Source organism: Saccopteryx bilineata, chromosome 2, assembly GCF_036850765.1.
Source record: "Saccopteryx bilineata isolate mSacBil1 chromosome 2, mSacBil1_pri_phased_curated, whole genome shotgun sequence".
Taxonomy (NCBI): Eukaryota; Metazoa; Chordata; class Mammalia; order Chiroptera; family Emballonuridae; genus Saccopteryx; species Saccopteryx bilineata.
In genome coordinates, this window is record NC_089491.1 from 116,625,400 (window position 1) to 116,643,209 (window position 17,810).

The 17,810-nt window shown below is 47.6% G+C and overlaps 1 protein-coding gene across 5 annotated transcripts in view; it reads right to left on the bottom strand.

Moving 5' to 3' along the window:
• CRACR2A (calcium release activated channel regulator 2A) overlaps window positions 1-17,810 on the bottom strand; it is a 146,063-nt gene that overhangs the window by 37,426 nt on the left and 90,827 nt on the right. For all 5 annotated transcript variants that reach the window (XM_066257710.1, XM_066257711.1, XM_066257713.1 and 2 more), the window contains 4 exons: window positions 13,951-14,041; window positions 10,557-10,652; window positions 8,536-8,723; window positions 2,252-2,323 (listed from right to left, as the gene is read on the bottom strand). In XM_066257710.1, coding sequence (XP_066113807.1) covers window positions 2,252-2,323; window positions 8,536-8,723; window positions 10,557-10,652; window positions 13,951-14,041 — 447 coding nt within the window. The remainder of the gene's footprint in view (window positions 1-2,251; window positions 2,324-8,535; window positions 8,724-10,556; window positions 10,653-13,950; window positions 14,042-17,810) is intronic.

Below are 17,810 nucleotides of genomic sequence, written 5' to 3' on the forward strand. Positions count from 1 at the left end.
GGCAGGCACATAGCAAGAGCCTTCAGAACAAGTTGGGAGGGATGAGGAAGGCTGTTCACAAGCCCTGAGAACGGCAAAAGGGGCATCCCATGACAAAGACCCTCCCTCAGTGCAGGCGGAGGCGTCAGCAGCCTTGCACCTGGGTGAGGACTTGGGAGCCCTGGGCAGCCACCTCTTTATCGGGGAGTTTGCTGTCACTTCGTGCTTTGTGTAGCCATCTCCACGCAGATGCTTAAGTATTTAAAGAAATGCTAGACTTGTTACCTGTGTCCACTTTTGTTCACATCACTCCCCTGATGTGACTGCCACTCACATCCATCATCTAATTCTCAAAAGATCTGTGTGGTGGGCAGGAGAAGAGGAAGACTCTGACTGGTTAAGTCAGCCGTCCACAGTCCAACCAGGCAATGAGGGGCAGTCCTAGGTCTTGACCCAGATTCAGCTGCAAAGTGTGTGTTTCTGACTGAGTGTCCTGCAAGTGCTTCCATTTGCCCCATTTCTTTCACCCGGCCACATTCCGGCCAAGTTCTGATTCCACCACCAATACCCCTCATGTTCCCACTCTTCTCCCCACCCCACCCCACTTCAACTTCCCTCAACTTCTGTTTCCCCATTGCTCTGGGTCATAAGCTGGTGATTTCACTGAGGAGGAAAAATCTGCTGTGGGGCCTTCTCCTTCTCATCTTGGCTTCCACCAGCTGGCAGAGTTTAAGCCTGGTGACCACGCGGCAGCTGCAGGCATGATTCTGCACAAACGCTGCTCCCCTAGGTTAAAAAGACCTCTAAGTACTTGTTGAGTGCTGCCTTGTCATTCCCCCAGCTCGCTCCTGGTGAATCTGCCCTTTTCTTTTTTCTAAGTACAATAGAAAGAAGAAAAAAAGAAAACACACAAAAACTTGTCCTTGGACATCTTGTTCTCTTCCTTTCACTAACGCCTTCCTGAGAATCAACATCTTCTCCTACTTGGAAGAGAACCTGGCCACCTAAGATCCCCTTTCCTCTCCCCGGCCTTTGGGGCCCACTTGAGTCATGCATTGAGTGCAGGAAGTCTGAAATAAATGCAGTTTGAAGCACTTTTCACTTTGGTAGGTAGCATCGTGGATGTCAGACACACTGACCTTACCTTGCTTTCAAATAAAAAGCAAAACAAAAACTTCATAATGTACCTGATTCAAAAACCACTTGCCCTTTTCAAATCAGAACCCAAAGTGCTTCTGCCTCATCCCTGCTCCCCAGGGCGTGCTTGGCGCACAGTGGGTGCATCACTTAGAAACCTCAGAGGCCAGACTGAAAATGGCATCTTTCCTCACACAGGTTTGGTGGGATCTGGGCTTCTTTGTTTGCTTTTGGCACATTCTAGGCCAATGAGCTTTGACTTTACAACGAGGTTGGCAGGCTAAGGACATGCCTTTCCTGGTGCTCCGTTTTGACTTTCTCAAGCTGACCCGGGAGACTACAGACCAGGGCAATAAATCCAGTATCGCAATAAAGCAAGTCACACGGGTTGTTTGGTTTCCCAGTGCACATAAAAGTAATGCTTACTCTACACTGTAGTCATTAATTGTGCAATAGCATGATGTCTAAAAAAATGTACAAACCTTAATTTAAAAAGTACTACATTGCTAAGAAATGTGACACATCATCTGAGCCTTGTGGGAAAAATGGCGCCAATAGAGTCGTTGGACACATGGTTGCTACAAATCTTCAATTTGTAAAAAAAAAAAGAAGCAATATCTGCAAAGCACAATAAAATGAGGTATGCCTGTGCTCAATCAACAGACATTAAAGGAAGATAGCGGGATAAAGAGAATCCAACAGGTATGGATTTCAATTCTATCTCCACCAATGAGGAGCTGGGTCACTTCTGGTTAGTTATCTCATTTCTCCAACATCAACTTCTTCCTCCATTAATTCCCGTATTGTCAACTGCCCTCCTTTCCTAAGTTTTGTTGATGATGACAGGGATACTAAGGCTGGCACGGAGTAGATGTTCAGTAAATCCTCTTCCACTTGAGCAAGGGCTGTACAAGGTGCTGCGAGAAGGAGGAGGCAGAGCCTCCCCACAGAGGTGTGCACAAACGAACCAAACAGAGTACAACCCAGCTGTCTGAACAATACGCTAAGGACAAGGGGAATGAGGGCACTCTCGGTAGCGATGTTTTTCCAGCACGCAGGCAGGGGACACTCAGACTGGCCCTCCAACCTGAGGGGACTGGGCGGTGCCCTCAGAACATGTGCAGTGCTGACCCACCTCAGGAAGTCCAGCTGCTTCAGGAGCCCCGACTTCTCCCGCTGCAGACTCTCCGTCACGCGGTACACCTCCCTGAGGGGGCAAAGGGCAGTGGTGAGCTGCTTCTGGGGGCTGAGCGGCGGTAGCAGGGGCCCTGCTGAGGCTGGATGCCCAGGGCCCTCCGACTGGAACCACAGGCAGTGCCTCACGCCGAGGACAGAGGGTTTCCCTCCGACTGGAACCAGCAGGCAGTGCCTCACGCCGAGGACAGGAGTTTTTTATAAAGAATACGTCCTTCCTTGGGAGAGCACCTGCCATGTGCAAGTGCTCACAGCTGTGAACCCAGTTAGTAATCAGTGACACCTTATCTGGAACATAAAATTATCCCCATTTTACGGACACAGTCCAAGGGGCTCGATAAGTCTCCCAGCTTACAAAAACGACCCAGGGTTCTAACTGAGACCTCCTAGCCCCAAACCGGCTCATCCCACACCCACCCACATGCCACCTGCAAACAGGACTCTAGAACTGCACTGTTTTCCCAGGCTCCCAACGGTCCTGCCACCCAGAGCTCAAGCATTCACCCAGAGGGATTAGAAGCAGTCTTTTCCTCCAGGCCCATTGTGCAGGGTGAGAGTAGGACTGGTATTCTTCCCCCGTCCTCCGCGGATGCTAGTTTACTCTGTTTCCAGTTCTCAGAGAATCATTTTCCTGATTCATCTTCCCCCCAAATCTCTAATCTTTTCCCAGACATCTGGAACTTCCACTATGGGTCACTCATTTCTTTGATTTAGGATTTTTTTATTTCTAGCTAGAAAGCAGAGATCTAATGCATCAGTTGTGGTCAGTCGTTGATATCATGGTGTGAGCCTGTCAACCATATCAGGAGTTCTGAGGAAGGGAGAGAAAAGCTGAGTTACATGGGTGGCTGGAGGGCAACTTAGTGAGGTCAGGGTGGGGGTGGGGTGGGTGGGGCGGTTCTCTGTCTGGTTTGTTTACATATGTATCCTTCCTGAGGGGCCTGGCATGGGCAGAGGCAACAAGCAGCAGCAGGAAGAAAGAAAGGAGAGAGGGCAGAAAGAGGGTCGGGCAAGGAAGAAGGAAGGCAGGGATGGAGAGAGGAAGAGAGAAAGAAAGGGAGGAAGGGGGGAGGAAGGGAGGGAGGAAGGGAGGGAGGAAGGGAGGAGGGAAGAAAGGAAGGGAGGGAGGGAGGGAAGGAGGAAAGAAGGAAGGAAGGAAGGAAGGAAGGAAGGAAGGAAGGAAGGAAGGAAGGAAGGAAGGAAGGAAGGAAGGGAGGAAGGAGTAATTTGGAGAGGTATTCAACACCACTCAGGGAGGAAAGGGAAGGTAGAACTGAGGGACACTGGAACATAACCCTTGCTTAAAGTCAGTTTTGCCTCCAGCCTTCCCTCTATGCTCTGCACCCTGATTCATGCAAAGGGCTCAAAGCTTCACATTCTCAAACCACTGCACAGCGTGTAATGTAGGGAGCATCTTACAGCCTGATAAATTCATCACTTTCCATAGGCTGTCAGGACACCTGGATTGAGCACATGCTGGGCTGAGCAAGGACAGTCACCCCTCTGCCACCCCATCAATGTCAAGATTGAGGTGGTGCAAACAGAACCAGCTCACTGGGTCCCTAAGACTCGCACCCAGCTCAGTGACCTGATTCCTGAAGAGATATCTGTGGTGATTTTTTCTCCCTTTATAGAATAATTATAAAGTCAATTTATGACAATAACAGACTGAATCAAATTCTAAGTTCACCTCAGACAATCCTAATTAAGCAACAAAACTTCTCTGGCTCCTGCAGAGCTACAAATTCCTAACATTTTATTACCAATTATATTTCATTTCAACTTGAGGGAAAACAATGTATTTCCCATTATCCTCACTGGGTCCCCAACCCCCCATCTAGGATTCTGCTCTGATTAGCAGAATCAGAGCTGCCTGTTGGCTGCCTCTGTGCCCAGGGAGCCAAGCTTGCGGGGCTGGCTTTGTGCAACACCTGCCTCACACCCCACCCCATCAGCCTGGGTCCTGCCCCGTCCCTGCTTCTCTCTGGGGGCAGCAGGGAGCAGACAGCTTTTCCCTGCTCAGGGGGAGAACTCAATGGAGGTTTCAGGTCTGGGTTCTCACAGGGTGTTTGACTGAAGAGCCAATTCCTAAATAACAAGGTGTCCCAGCCCTTCTCTGGCCCTGTTTTCACAGAACCAGCTGACCGCTGGAGCTATTCAAACACACACAGATACACACACATATATTATATTACATATCAGTGCAAACATACAGCTGTCCATTTGTCTAGGAAACATACCTCCAGTTGGATGGATATAGACAGGTGTACAGCTGACCCTTGAGCAATGCGGGGGTTAGGGGCACCAATCCCCTGTGCAGTTGAAAATTTATATAACTTAAGTTATATAAATTTATATAATTTATATAACTTAAAATTTATATAACTTAAGTTGGTCCTCCACTTACACAGATCCAACCAACCAGGTATAGAAAACACAGCTGACCTTCAAACAATGTGGATTTGAACTGCTTAGACCCACTTTGACGAGCTATGTAGATCTGCATAGTTCAAACCCACATTGTTCAAGAGTCAACCGCACACACACATACACACAGAGGCACACATACACACACACAGGCACACATACACAGATTGTTTTGCATTAACAAAAAGAAAAACATTTAAAAAAATGTCACTTGAGTGTTTGACTAAGTGACCTTGAAAGTCCTTCTAACCTAGACATTCTGAAAGTTTATATCGGTACCATGTGAAGGAGAAGGGCAAGAACTTTCCATTTGTCACAGGAGTGGTTAGTGAGGGGTTTATGGTTGCCTTCAGGGTACTGCTGTTGTTTTGTTTTCAGGAAATGGATGAGATATGGAGCACACTCCCAAAATATATTGTCAAGTGAAAAATGAAGGGAAATGCAGAATAATGTGCTACTGTTTATAAATGATGTATTTGCGTGTGTGTGTGTGCGTGTGTGTGTGTGTGTGTGTGTATGTGTGTGAACACTCCAACTTGTATATGCATAGAATACTCTGGAAGGTTCCACAGGAAACCATGACTGATGACCTCTGGGTGACTGAAGGCCAGGAATGATGGGGCAGGCCGTGGTGGTGAACCTATTTTTGAGTGTATATCCTTTTTTGTCATTTGAAATTTATGCCTTGGCCGTGGCCAGTTGGCTCAGTGGTAGAGTGTTGGCCTGGCGTGTGGATGTCCTGGGTTTGATTCCTAGTCAGGGCACACAGGAGAAGTGCTCATCTGCTTCTCCCCCTTCCGCCTCTCACTTCTTTCTCTCTATCTCTCTCTTTCCCTTCTGTAGCCATGGCTCAACTGAAGTGAGTTGGCCCCAGGAGCTGAGGCTGGCTCCATGGCCTCCACCTGAGGTGCTAAGAAGTGCTCAGTTGCTGAGAAATGGAGCTACGCCCCAGATGAACATAGCATTGCCCCTTAGTGGGCTTGCTGGGTGGATCTCAGTCTGGGCACATGTGGGAGTCTGTCTCTCTGCCTCCCCTCCTCTCACTGAATAAAAAAAAAAAAAAAAAAAAAGAAATTTGTGTCTTACCATAAACTACTCCAAATATGAGTTAATTAACAAAACAGACAGAGAGGCACTGCTTTTCAGCTGACCTTCATCTTTATATTATCCTCTCTGCTTGATTGTTCTTTCTTTATCTTAGTTTAAAATCTAGTTCTTCCTTGAGCATCTTCAGAGAACAGAAAAATTAATTTACCCATTCAGAATTCTAGCTGATAAATGACTAAGCCTATTTATCTCTGAACCTCACGCTTTCCCTCCGTTTCTCTGAAGCAGCATCAGGCAGCAAGACATTGTCAGAAAAAGCAGAGTACATCAGAACTAGGCTCTGTCCCGTTTTCTGGCATTACCCAGCTATGTTGCATTGGGTTGGTCACTATAGCACTCTGAGCCTTAGTTTCTTCATTTATAAAATGAGAGATGGGTAGAGCATGAAGGCCCTATTAGTACTGTGGGTCTGGGACACTGTTCTATAGAGAACAAGCTAAGGCTGTCACTGCCCCCTCTCCTGACCTCCCTGGACAGGACAGCACTTGCTCCTCACTCCCCTGGGCTTCAGCCACTTTCTGACGGTACAGGACATGGCAAACTTCTCCAAAACAAGTCATAAAAGTTCTGGAATCATCTATCTCTTCCTCCTGACCTTCCTTCCCCCTTTTTTAAATTCCCAACCTCCAGAGATTGAATCCCTGCGTTGGTTAATTAAGATGAGGCTCGGGAAAGATTCCGTCCTCCTGTTGTGATTTGGCACTCCACGCTGGCTGCTCATTTCCATTTGCTGTTCTGATGTGTGTGCCTTCAGATGTTTGTTGCTTTTAGAAGTTGATTGAATTTTAAGAGCCTGAATCCCTAATTCTGTTTGTAAAGTTAAATGTCTCTGCCTTGTTGACCTGTTCTCAGTGAGGTGGAACTAATTTTGCTTGTTTGCAATGAAATATATTGTCCTTCCACTGGTCATTTAAAAATTGGAATGGAGGAATTTTGTTTTAAGTCAGCTACTTGGAAGTACTACATATACATATACATACACATATTCATATACACACACACACACATACCCATATACATACACATATGCATATACATATACATACACATTATCATATACATATACATACACATATACATACACGCATATATACATATACACATACACATACACATATACATATACATACACGTACACATACACATATACATATACATACATATACATATATACATACACGTATACATATACATGTGTAAATATACAGTATATAGGGGTGGGAAAAAAGTAGGTTTATAGTTGTGAGAAATGAAGTAGAGTTTATTCTTATATTCTTATTTATTATTGTATTATTTATTTATATTATAACTGTAAAACTACTTTTGCCCACCCCTGTGTGTGTGTATGTGTGTGTGTTTAACTAGAGATATCTCACTAGGGTAAAACTTTAAATTCAAACACATCTTCCCTCTCATCTTAGATAATCAATCCCACAAGATACCATCCATGAACCAGACAGCAGGACAATTTGATTTAGGCTGGTGGACCAACATTTTGCTGACAGTCAGCCAGAGTAAGGGCTTTCACTTTTGAACAAGGACAGTGAACATACGTATAACATCAAGCATTGGTAAGTAATGCTGCCATTTCTTCTGAAATCAGGTTTATCCTACCCAGCACAGGGCACAGGACTAGAAACACAGAAACATTTTGCAGAATGGACGGATGACTCAAGGAATGAGTATGTGAACAAAGCAGTGAATAATTCACACAGCCAGTCCAATGCCTGAGTAAAGATTTTCTAGTTGGCATATTATTCCCTGGGAGAATTCAGCAGATGTGTCTAGTGCTAAGCATCGTGGACAGTTACTAAAAACCTCAGAACCTTAGTGTCCTCATCAATAAGTCAAAGTTGATTGTAAGCATCCCTGCCACGTCAGGCTGCTGGGAAGGCCATATGAGATGGTGTTGGATTACTGACGTGAGATATGTTGAATGCCTAGCACAGTACTTGGCACAGAGTAGTTTTCAATACATATTTGCCATATACAGATGGAGAAATAGAGGAATAAACAAACAAGTGAGATTCCTCTCCCTGCGTCTCCGAGCACACTTGGTCTCAAAACCTAACACTCCAATGACAAGATAAATGCTGTCATTCTTCAGCCACTTCTCCAGCTTAACACATAGGTATGCCCCTACTTTGCAAGCTGAACCAAACCCTATGGCTGGACCCCAAAAGCAACTCACAAGTGAAGCAGGCCCTGAGAGATGGGGGTTTCCCCACACCAGGCCCAAAGAGACTGGTGGGAAAAAGCAGCGGAGCTGGAGCGAAGATCCCTGGCCGCCATTCCATCGCACGGTCCAATCATATGCCACCCTCCCAAGTCCTCGGATTCACTCTCGTGCCCTTTGGTCTCCCAGGTCTCTGAACTATGAGTCATATTTGGTCTGTCTGCTTACTCAGCATTTTCTCAGACTGAAATATATTTGTTGGTTCGAGAACATGTCTTTCTGATCACACAATAAATTTTCCAAGAAGAGCTGTATATTTCCTGTCATCCTAGGCAGTGCTCAGCATAACACTCACTGGCTACTTAACAGTCTCCAGATCCTAGAAGAGATCTCAGGGAGCAAGGAGCCCCATTCCATTTTATGGGCAAGGGGACAGGGCAAGAGGGCAGATGGCACACCCACCATGGGGAGGAAGCCAGAGAGCAGTGACAGGGACGCACGGAGGCCAGACTCACATCTCCTTCTCCTGGTGGAGTTTGCAGGCCTCTTGCTGGAGGCTTTCCAGCTGCTGCTGGGCATCCTGCAGCTCCCGGGAGGTCCGCTCCAGCTCCCGGGCCAGCTCCTGGTTGGTGAGTTTCAGCTTGGCGTTCTCAGTCTTGGTTTCATGCTTGTCATTGTGCAGGGCCGTGCACTGGCCTTCCAGCTGGAAAGGAATGGGGACAGAGAGGAATGAGCAAGCTTCACCTAGCTTTCTCCACTTGGTGGGCAGGGAAAAGCACTGTCGCCCTCACTGCCCTTAAGCCTCTGTAAGCTTTGTCCTGTCCCTTCATTCGCACATAGACACATCAGGAGGCAGGAGGAGCTTCCAGGGCACACCTAGTCTCTCCCCTGCCACCCCAGGGCTCCTAGGAAAGGAAATTCCACATCCATCCATGTCTCTCATCTCGGTGATGACGACCATCGTCACCTCATCAATGGCCTCAACAATGGTCATCTCATCAACAGCCTTGAGATCTATGTAAATCCTTCCTCTTGTCCTTGAAGCCAATTTCTTTTCCTTGTCCATCAATGGAATAGAGAATGGCTAAGGAGCATCCTCATTAAAACATCTTTCTTCGTTTTGAATACTGAGAATAAATCTATTACCTTTCCTTCTCTCAGCTACAAAAGTTCAACTCCTTTAATCTATAGAAGCTTTGTATGGTAGCCAGAAACCCCAAGAATTCATAAGAAATAGCTAAAACAGGTCAAACCAAACATATACTGTTTCTCATGCTCCTGAAGCAACTAAAAACCTGCATTTGTATAACTTCAGCTCTTTTCGGCTGGTGATTATGCTTTGCAGAGCTTCCAACCCTCTCACTAGGAAGCATCAAACCAAGGCAAATGTATTATAATAAATTTAGTTTAATGAATGTGGCCAGTAAGGGGAGGAGGAAGAAACAATGAAGAATTCTGTCTGACTCTCAAGAGGTTCCTGTGTAATCAGGTAAGCATGTAGTAATTAAATCGAGTGGCAATCATTCATGTGAGGGATAAATCTAATTGGTAAGGACTTAATGCATAATAGTAAGGAGAGGAAAGAGGAGGAGAAGCAAGGTATGGCTGTGGAAGGGGACTGGAGAGGCAGCTGGTAGTTCCTGGAGTTGAAATCACCTTGCTGCTGAATAAAGAAACCCAAACCCATAGATTGGGTAGCAGCAGGAGGGGAGCAGTCTCTAGCCTTAGCATGGGGTGTCTTTGAGCATATTTTAATGTGTTGCTAAAAACAGCACTCTCTATTTAAACAGAAGCAATGCATCTGGGTCTGTCTAGGGCTGGATGCCTTCCAGCCTAAGACAAAACAAACTGGGAGGACAAGTGGCGATCTGGCCTCTCTCCCCCATGAGCCCTCGCTTTGGAGAGGAAGCCATGAGCCTGAGGGGTGCCAAAGTAATCAATCTTCTTGGGGTCATCAGCCAGATGTTCTCAGCTATAGAGGATGGACGCTGCCCTGCATAGTGCAGCCCCAAGCAGGCAGGCTGGGGGCTCAGGTGCATCAGAGGGGCATCTGGTGTCTGCATCCAAAACAAAGGAGGCCGATGCCCCATTTCCATGTGAAGATGGGGAGGGAAAATTTGACTTTGGACAGCCTCTCCCAGCTGGAGGCCTCCACGGCCATCCTGGGGGGGGAAGACAGGACTGCCTGTAGCCTGCCCCAAAGTACCCCTGGTACCTCTGCATGCCCCCTCTTCTCTTTTACGGCACGTGGGAGACAAATGAACATTTTGGCATTCGGGTGGCTCCTGGGCACCGTTATACAACAAAGTCTGCGGATACTTCAAGGGAGAATTCTTAGCAGTTTCTCACACTGGAGAAGTAAAGGCTTTATCTATAGATCATCTATGATTTCAATGGCAATCTTTGTACCACTGAATGGTTCTTCTCAGATTAAAAAAAAGAGAGAGAGAGAAGTCCTCCAGTGAATGGCAGAGAAAGCGGGCACGAACTGGAGAAGAGGAGATGCCAGGCGCCCGGGGACACCGATGAGGCATACCCGCTTCTGCTTCCGGACCAGCTGCTCCAGCTCCTGCTCCTTAGACAGCAGCTTCCGCTCCAGCTCCTGACTGCGGGCCTGAAACCTCTCCGTGTCCTGCCAAACCAGAGAGAGGGGCGTGAGAGGCCGAAAGCACCAGGGATGGAGATCCCCCACCACCACACCCACGCCTTGAACCTGCTCAGCAGCAAGGCCCTCCTGTCCTTTTGGACTTGGGGCCTTCGCCACAACATTCCAGGGCTTTGGTAACCGGCCTGCCAGTTGGTACGGCCCATTGAGACCGAGAGAGTGCAAGTGCTCATGAGGCCTGACTGGTGACCATGCACCCCCTACCCCCAAAAAAGAAGCAGTGTCAGTAAGTGGAGGAGTACTGAACAGGGAGAAGAGAACAGGGGCTGGAGCTCAAATCTCAGGCTCGGACTCCTCATCTGTAACTTGGGGGGTAGATTATCCTTCCTACTGGGATATGCTGTTCCACTTTGGGCCTTGTCACTTGATCCCTTAAATGGCTGTCACTCTGGAAACACAGGGCATCACTTCTTGTGGATCTAGGTCCCCACTGTTACCCCGCTGTGACAGAGGTGTCCCAGTTCTCCTGATGTATCTGCCCGATGCTCAGGGGCCGCTCCCCTCCCCACTCAGGGTTGTGGAGTCCCTGATCGTGCAGGCACGCAGGGGCCTGATTGGGGAGTACAGAGAGAAGTGTGTAGGTTTTCAGGACTGCTGATGCTCCTATCAGAGCCTGGCACAGTGGGAGGGCCCCAAGCTGGGCGTCAGGAGAGTTGGGTTCCAGCCCTGGCATTGCTCATAAACTCACTTCATTTTTCTAGATCATGGTGTCTTTGTTCATAGAACAGAAGCAAAAATACCCATGCCACATAGAGCCCTCCACTTGCCCGCCATTACAACAGAGGTAAACACCATGTAGGAGAAGAAGAAACCATCATAACCGCATGTAACTCACTACAGGAGCCCCAGGGTCCCCATCATGTGGTACTAGGCCTTGCCAAGGGGGCACCCCATCCCAGCAGCAGGCTGGGCATGCCGGTGCGGCAGCAGAGTGGGAGACAGCCAGTCTCCGGCAGAGGGCTTCACACATCCCCCTTCGAAGATTCCGCATATTCCCTGGGCTCGCTGTCTGCCGACACTGCGTGGTTGCTCTGTCCATCTTCAGGCAGCTAACTGCAGCTCAGGGAAAGTCTATGACTGTCTCCATTGCAACCACAGTTGATGGTTACAAAGAACCTTTTTTGACTTGTCTGCTGCTCACCGAGCAGGTGCCCATGGAGTGCACGGGACAAGCAGCCCAGAATTCCCATGCTGATGCCACTGCCCCCACGATGGGCCTGTGGGGTGTCCTACTGCCCCTGCCAGCACAGAGCTCTGAGGGTTCTGTCACCTCAACCTGAAGCCAGACTGTGCAAGTGACTGATTGTTCCCTCGTGGTCAAACAAACCACCAAACATACAGCCAGAATCCAAACCCTGGTCAGAGGGTCCTGCTTTTTGCATGCTGTCATAAACTGTCACATTACCTCTTTACCTTGCGGTCAGGCAAAAGCCTGTGTACCCAAAGTCCTAGTAGCATGGCAAAGCACATTCTAACAGTTTCCATGTTTATGCAAAAACCATAAATCTAAGCACTGAGCCTGAAAGGCGTTTGGTATTAAGAAGGGAGAAGCAGGGAGCAGCAGGGGGTAGCCAGGTGAGGTGTAGGGTGGTTGGGTCACCTTCTGAGATATTAATTTGTCCTTGAATGTTTTCCTCCGACCTCTTCCCAGTCTCAAACCCCATGTGTCGGTCTACCTTTTGCTTCTGGAAGCATGCAAGCCCTTTTCTTTAGCTGGGACCTTTGATCTGTGGCTGTCACAGACCAGGCAGAGGGCACACGCTCCAGAGTGCAGCCCCTCTGTGCAGCAGATCACTTGGGTAAGGGCAGTGACTCTTCTACTGTGGGGGTGGGGGCTGCGGTTCTCAGAAGACTACTTCAGGGTCTGCAGGTGAGGGCCGTGTGAGTGCTGTCAGCTGTATTCACTCTGCGGAAGGCTGGGGGGCAGCCAGCTGGTTTAAAACTCCGAAACAGAATGTGGGGTGGGGGTGGGGGGGGGTCTGGAAATACTGACAAGTCTCCAGAGGGCTCCAGGTGAAGAACATGACTGGCTTTTCTGGAAGGCATCCAGTCTCCCTCTCTGTTGGAATGACTTTTGTGATAATAAATGAAGCTGTATACAATTAACAAGTGATGCAAACCAACCTGCATTAAGTGGGAGAGAAAGGAGGCTGTGCTGACAGCGAGGCTCAGTGCTGAGTGGCCGGGGACACTGTGGTCTCTGTGCTGTGCTCCCCAAAATATATATGCTGGTGTTCAGCCCCCAAGGTGCGGCCTTTGGGAGGTGATTAGCACTCTTATAAGAGACTGGAGAGCCTGCTGCCCCACTGGCCACATGGGGATACAAATAGTTGGCAGTCTGCAGCCCAGAAGAGGACTCTCACCACAACCTGACCATCTGATGCCCTGATCTTAGACCTCCAGGATGGTGAGAAATGAATGTTTGTTGTTTGTAAGCCAACCAGCTTATGGTATTTTTGTAATAGCAGCCCAAACTAAAACAAGAGGCCACTGTTCAAGGTCAAAGGCTTTTCTGCTGAGAACCCAAGTGTATAATCCAAAAATGGATCATAGAGAGTTTCCTGTGGCTTGGTTTCATGAATACAGATCTGCTTAGCTTAGCTTGGCAAAGGGGATGATTTTACCAGTTCTGACCACTTAACATAAACAGCGAGGCCTAGTAGGAGGCTAAGTGCCAGGCTAGGAATAGGAAATGTCGGTTTTAAATTTTCTCCCATGGTAGCTGAAAGAGGTGGGATTTGATTTGTCTTGGGTATTAAATTTTCTAGGTGTCTAAGGGGAAAGGGTGGGATATATCAGCTCTAAGGATGGCCCCTTAGGGAGTGGAAGGGGCTGGTGCATTTGGGTGGGCCTACTGTATGGGTCTAGAGACCAGTCAGCGACGGATCCAGTCTTTTCACTGGTAAAGCATGCACTTTTATCCTTTTGTTCATTTGTCCATTCACTGTTTCATTCAATCAGTCAATGAACAACTGAGTACCTACCATGTTCTGGGCATGATCAAGGTGCTGAGGATACATTAGTAAGTAAAAGTCAAAGACTCCTGCTCTTATGGAGCTGACATTTTAGTAGAAGACAGACCACAAACAATAACAATAAACAAGTACATTATATGCTATGTTTGACATGACAAATGCCTTGAAATAAGTCAGTCAAGAAGAGAAAGAGGGAGTCGGTAGTGCCATGGGGGAAGCACTGCACTGGGGAGACAGAGAGGGCGAGATGAACCGGCCCACAGAGCTGAGCCCTGGGAGGAGACTCTTACTTTCAGGAGAAACTGCTCCTTCTCACTTTTGATTTGCTGTTCCATCTCCTCATAAAGATGCTGAATTTCTTCATCATAAGCAGCGATTTTCCTGCAGAGATGGCAAAAGGAGAGTCTGACGAGGTCTACACTGAAATTCCTTTATCCCACAGAAGCACATCCTGCAGTTACGGCACCAGAACCCCACCTGGAGTTGTGGGTGGTAGGGTGACACTGTGTAAGTCAGGTCAGCCAGAGCTGCAGGATCAGGTCCTCAGGGTCAGCTGACCACAGAGGCCACAGGACCCTGTCCTCCTCCAGGCTCCCAGCCAGCACTCCCGGCCATGCACGTGTTCCTTCCTGGTTCCCTCTTCCTTCCCGCCAGTGTATTTCAACACCAAGGGCCCTGGTCTCTGCTACACTCACCCTCCCGCCCGCCCACTGACCCTATACCTGGAAACCCTTTAAAGTCGTGTGGGCGTCTCTCCTGTTTGGCTTCTTGGTCTATCGCATTCTCACTTTGGACACATTCTGTCTACCTGACTACATCAGCACAAGCAGAAAGGGCTCTCCTAACATCGTGTGCCAGTTTGTGTGATACACATTTCTCATAAGATCTAAAAAGACTGCATGATAATGACCACTACCACCACTACACCCCCTGCAAAGGAAAGGCATACCTGTCTAAGTGCTCATGCCCTCTAGGCACAGGGCCACAGGCAGACAGTATGAGACGGGGGAGGCTGGTTAAAGGCTAGAGTTATCCATATAATGAGATGGCCTCATCCTCACTATCTGCATCCTCTCCCTACTCAGAAGAGCCCCACAAGACAGGATATTCCTGGTACCTGGCTCCTACACAGAGATAAAGACAAAAGGGACTGTGGGACAGTATTTGTGGGTCACCCTGGGGTTGTTTCCTTATTCTCTCCCAGTAATAGAGCCTTCCTCAAATGCCCCCCCAAATTCAAACCGAAAGGATAAGGTATTAGCATTTGAACTGAGACTGGAGTTATCACACCAAGGACTAACATTCCCAGGGGCCTGCATTTTCATACCTTTCCTCTGATCCGCAGTGAATGGCCCCCTCTCTGCCCCTCACTCTCTGCCCTCTTTCTCTCCTATTAAAGGAACTCCAGGCTCCAATGAACAGGCTTATGTCATGGATTTCAAGGTCTGTTTTGAGCATGTAATACACACATCCTGTAAATTTTGGCACTTGTCATGGATAGATACATGAACTTACCAGAAATTCCAACTGCCCTTTGGTTGTTCCACCTGGCTGCCTGACCTCACCCTTACTTACTGGAAAATCGCCCCTGAGGCAGAAAAGTTCCAGGAAGCTGGTCAACCACCCCAAGGTGGAGCATTCCAGGAAGCCAAAACCGTAAAACTGCAGAAGGGAACATACCAGAACTTCTGACTCAGTATCTCCTCAGGCTCTCCCTGTAAAATCCGCCCCTTAGTCTGTACCAGTGCCCTTCTCCCAGAAAAGTGTCCTGGCAGGTCTTTCTCCTTAATAAAGCCTGCACACCTGGCGTTCGAGTGCCGTCTCATTCTTACAGTTATTCCAAACTCAAATGACGGCAAGCCCACTGTGCCCTTGGTTCAAGTAAGGAGACTTTAATAATTGAAGAAACAGCCCTGGTTCACTATTGCCCTGAACCTTCCATCATTTTAACCCCTACTTCCTTATGTCCACTTGGGACTTTAATTTAGTGCCGGCTGTCCCAGCTGCCCATGGCTGCACCACAGCCACGTGCTACATGTCTGGGAACATTTACACCACATGCACGGACTGAGCAATGACTAAGGAGCCGTTTTGATTGGCATCCTTCCAATTCTACAGAAACCACAAAACTGACTCAGACAAAGAAACTGGTGTGAGTCTCCATGGTCAAGGTCACTCATATCCAGCACCAGCCTCTGAGTTCCCTTTCTTACCTGTCCCTCCAAGACCAGAAGTCTGACTTTGAGTGACTACGGCAAAGCCCCAGGATGTGCTCAGCAAAACGTGACAGCTCTCCAAGCCTTCCATGAGCTGGAGCCCTGTGCTTACCATTGTATTTGACATCCTGGGTGTAACAAATATCTTTTTGGATAAGAGTAAGAAATCTGTTCTTGGTAAATGACAGATGTTTTGGATCGTTACTTTTGTTCTTAGCTAGCCCATAACAATTACAAGAAAATCTTAGCAATACGGAGCAAAGGTACCTGCTGTTTAACAGAAACATCTCAGGGACAGAAATAAATACAGTTTGAAAGAACTTGCAGGAAGAAGAATGGTTTTCTTGTGGTCCGTGGAATTATCTTTCTGTGCCTGTGTCAAGGAAAAGTTTAGACAGCAATTCCAACTATGTAAATCCTGGAGAACTAATAAAGGAAGATGAGAGGAAGTAAAAAATTGATTTGACTCTGTTTAAGCAATACTAATTACAGTCATTCATATAAACTATTACCATTTATGCCTAAAAACCATGCAGAGCACTAATTCTATACTATCATTAAATGTGTTACATTAACTTTGCTCTAAGCTTTATTTAATTAAATTAATAACCTCTGTGTTTTTTATGCTCACATGTCAGTGAGCTAGTCATGAAGGAATGTTGTACAGTGCTAAAAAAACAACTGGAGGGAAGGCAGACAGAACCTCTGATAGGTGTGTGCTCCCAGCCCTCACTCACAAGGGCTGAGTCCACCGCAAAGAAGCACTGGGAATCCAGGTGGGCATCAGTGATCCTGGGCCCAAACAGACTTATACAGGGAACCAAGCCTTTGGAAATGCATTGGAATAAAGCTGGCCTCCCGGGAGACTGCCCAGGCCTGAATGACTTTCCAGGATGAGCCCTGACTCATGATCAGCCTGGACCAGCTCAGGACTCAGAGCCCTGGGGGCTGATCCCAGAGCCAATTCATTTCCTCCCTGTGACCTTGGGCAAGGGCTCTGACCTTAGATCCCAGGGTAGCACCTGCCTTGCTTTCCTCTCAGTATTGTCGTGATGAATGACAAACAAGTGAGAAGGCTTTAGAACTACAAAGCCCTAAAGAAAGGTAGGGATTATTTATTATGGTAATTATGATCTGAGGCTGGACCAGCATTTCCCCCAAGGGAAAGATGGTCTTAGTTTCAAGGACAAAAGGATTGTTGGGTTTGAAAAGGGTCAGAGGCAATCAGGAAGATGAAGAACAGAAAGCTCAGTCAATAAAAACTGCTGTCAGCCCAGTCCCTTAGAGACAAGGCTGTGTGTGTGTGTGTGTGTGTGTGTGTGTGTGAGAGAGAGAGAGAGAGAGAGAGAGAGAGAGAGAGAGAGAGAGAGCGCCCAAGCGTGCATCTGCAGGGAGCCGCAGGGACAACAGTGGTGAGGGACATCTAAAAAGATGTGTGCTCACGGTGTAGTGTCTCAGCCAGGCACACCATATTCTGCCACCAAAGGAAAAGGTAACCATTTATGTTTGCTTATTATATACATTTTTGTTGTCACAATTTCTTTTTTATTGTTTTTTTCTAAGGTTTTCAATTTATTCATTTTAGAGAGGAGAGAGAAAGGGGGAGAGAGAGACAGAGACAGAGAGAGAAGGTGGGGAGGAGCAGGAAGCATCAACTCCCATATGTGCCTTGACCAGGTAAGCCCAGGGTTTTGAACCGGCAACCTCAGCATCTCCAGGTTGATGCTTTATCCACTGTGCCACCACAGGTCAGGCTGTCACAATTTCTAAAACCACTCTTCTTGCTTGATACACACACAGACTTGGGAGGTCTTCTCCATGAGGATTTCCCCATCTATTCCAACCCTCACTGACACTTTCTCTGAACTCTTGAGACACCATGTATCCTTATTTGACATTTAATTTTAAAGTACTGAACAACTGTTTATGTTTGG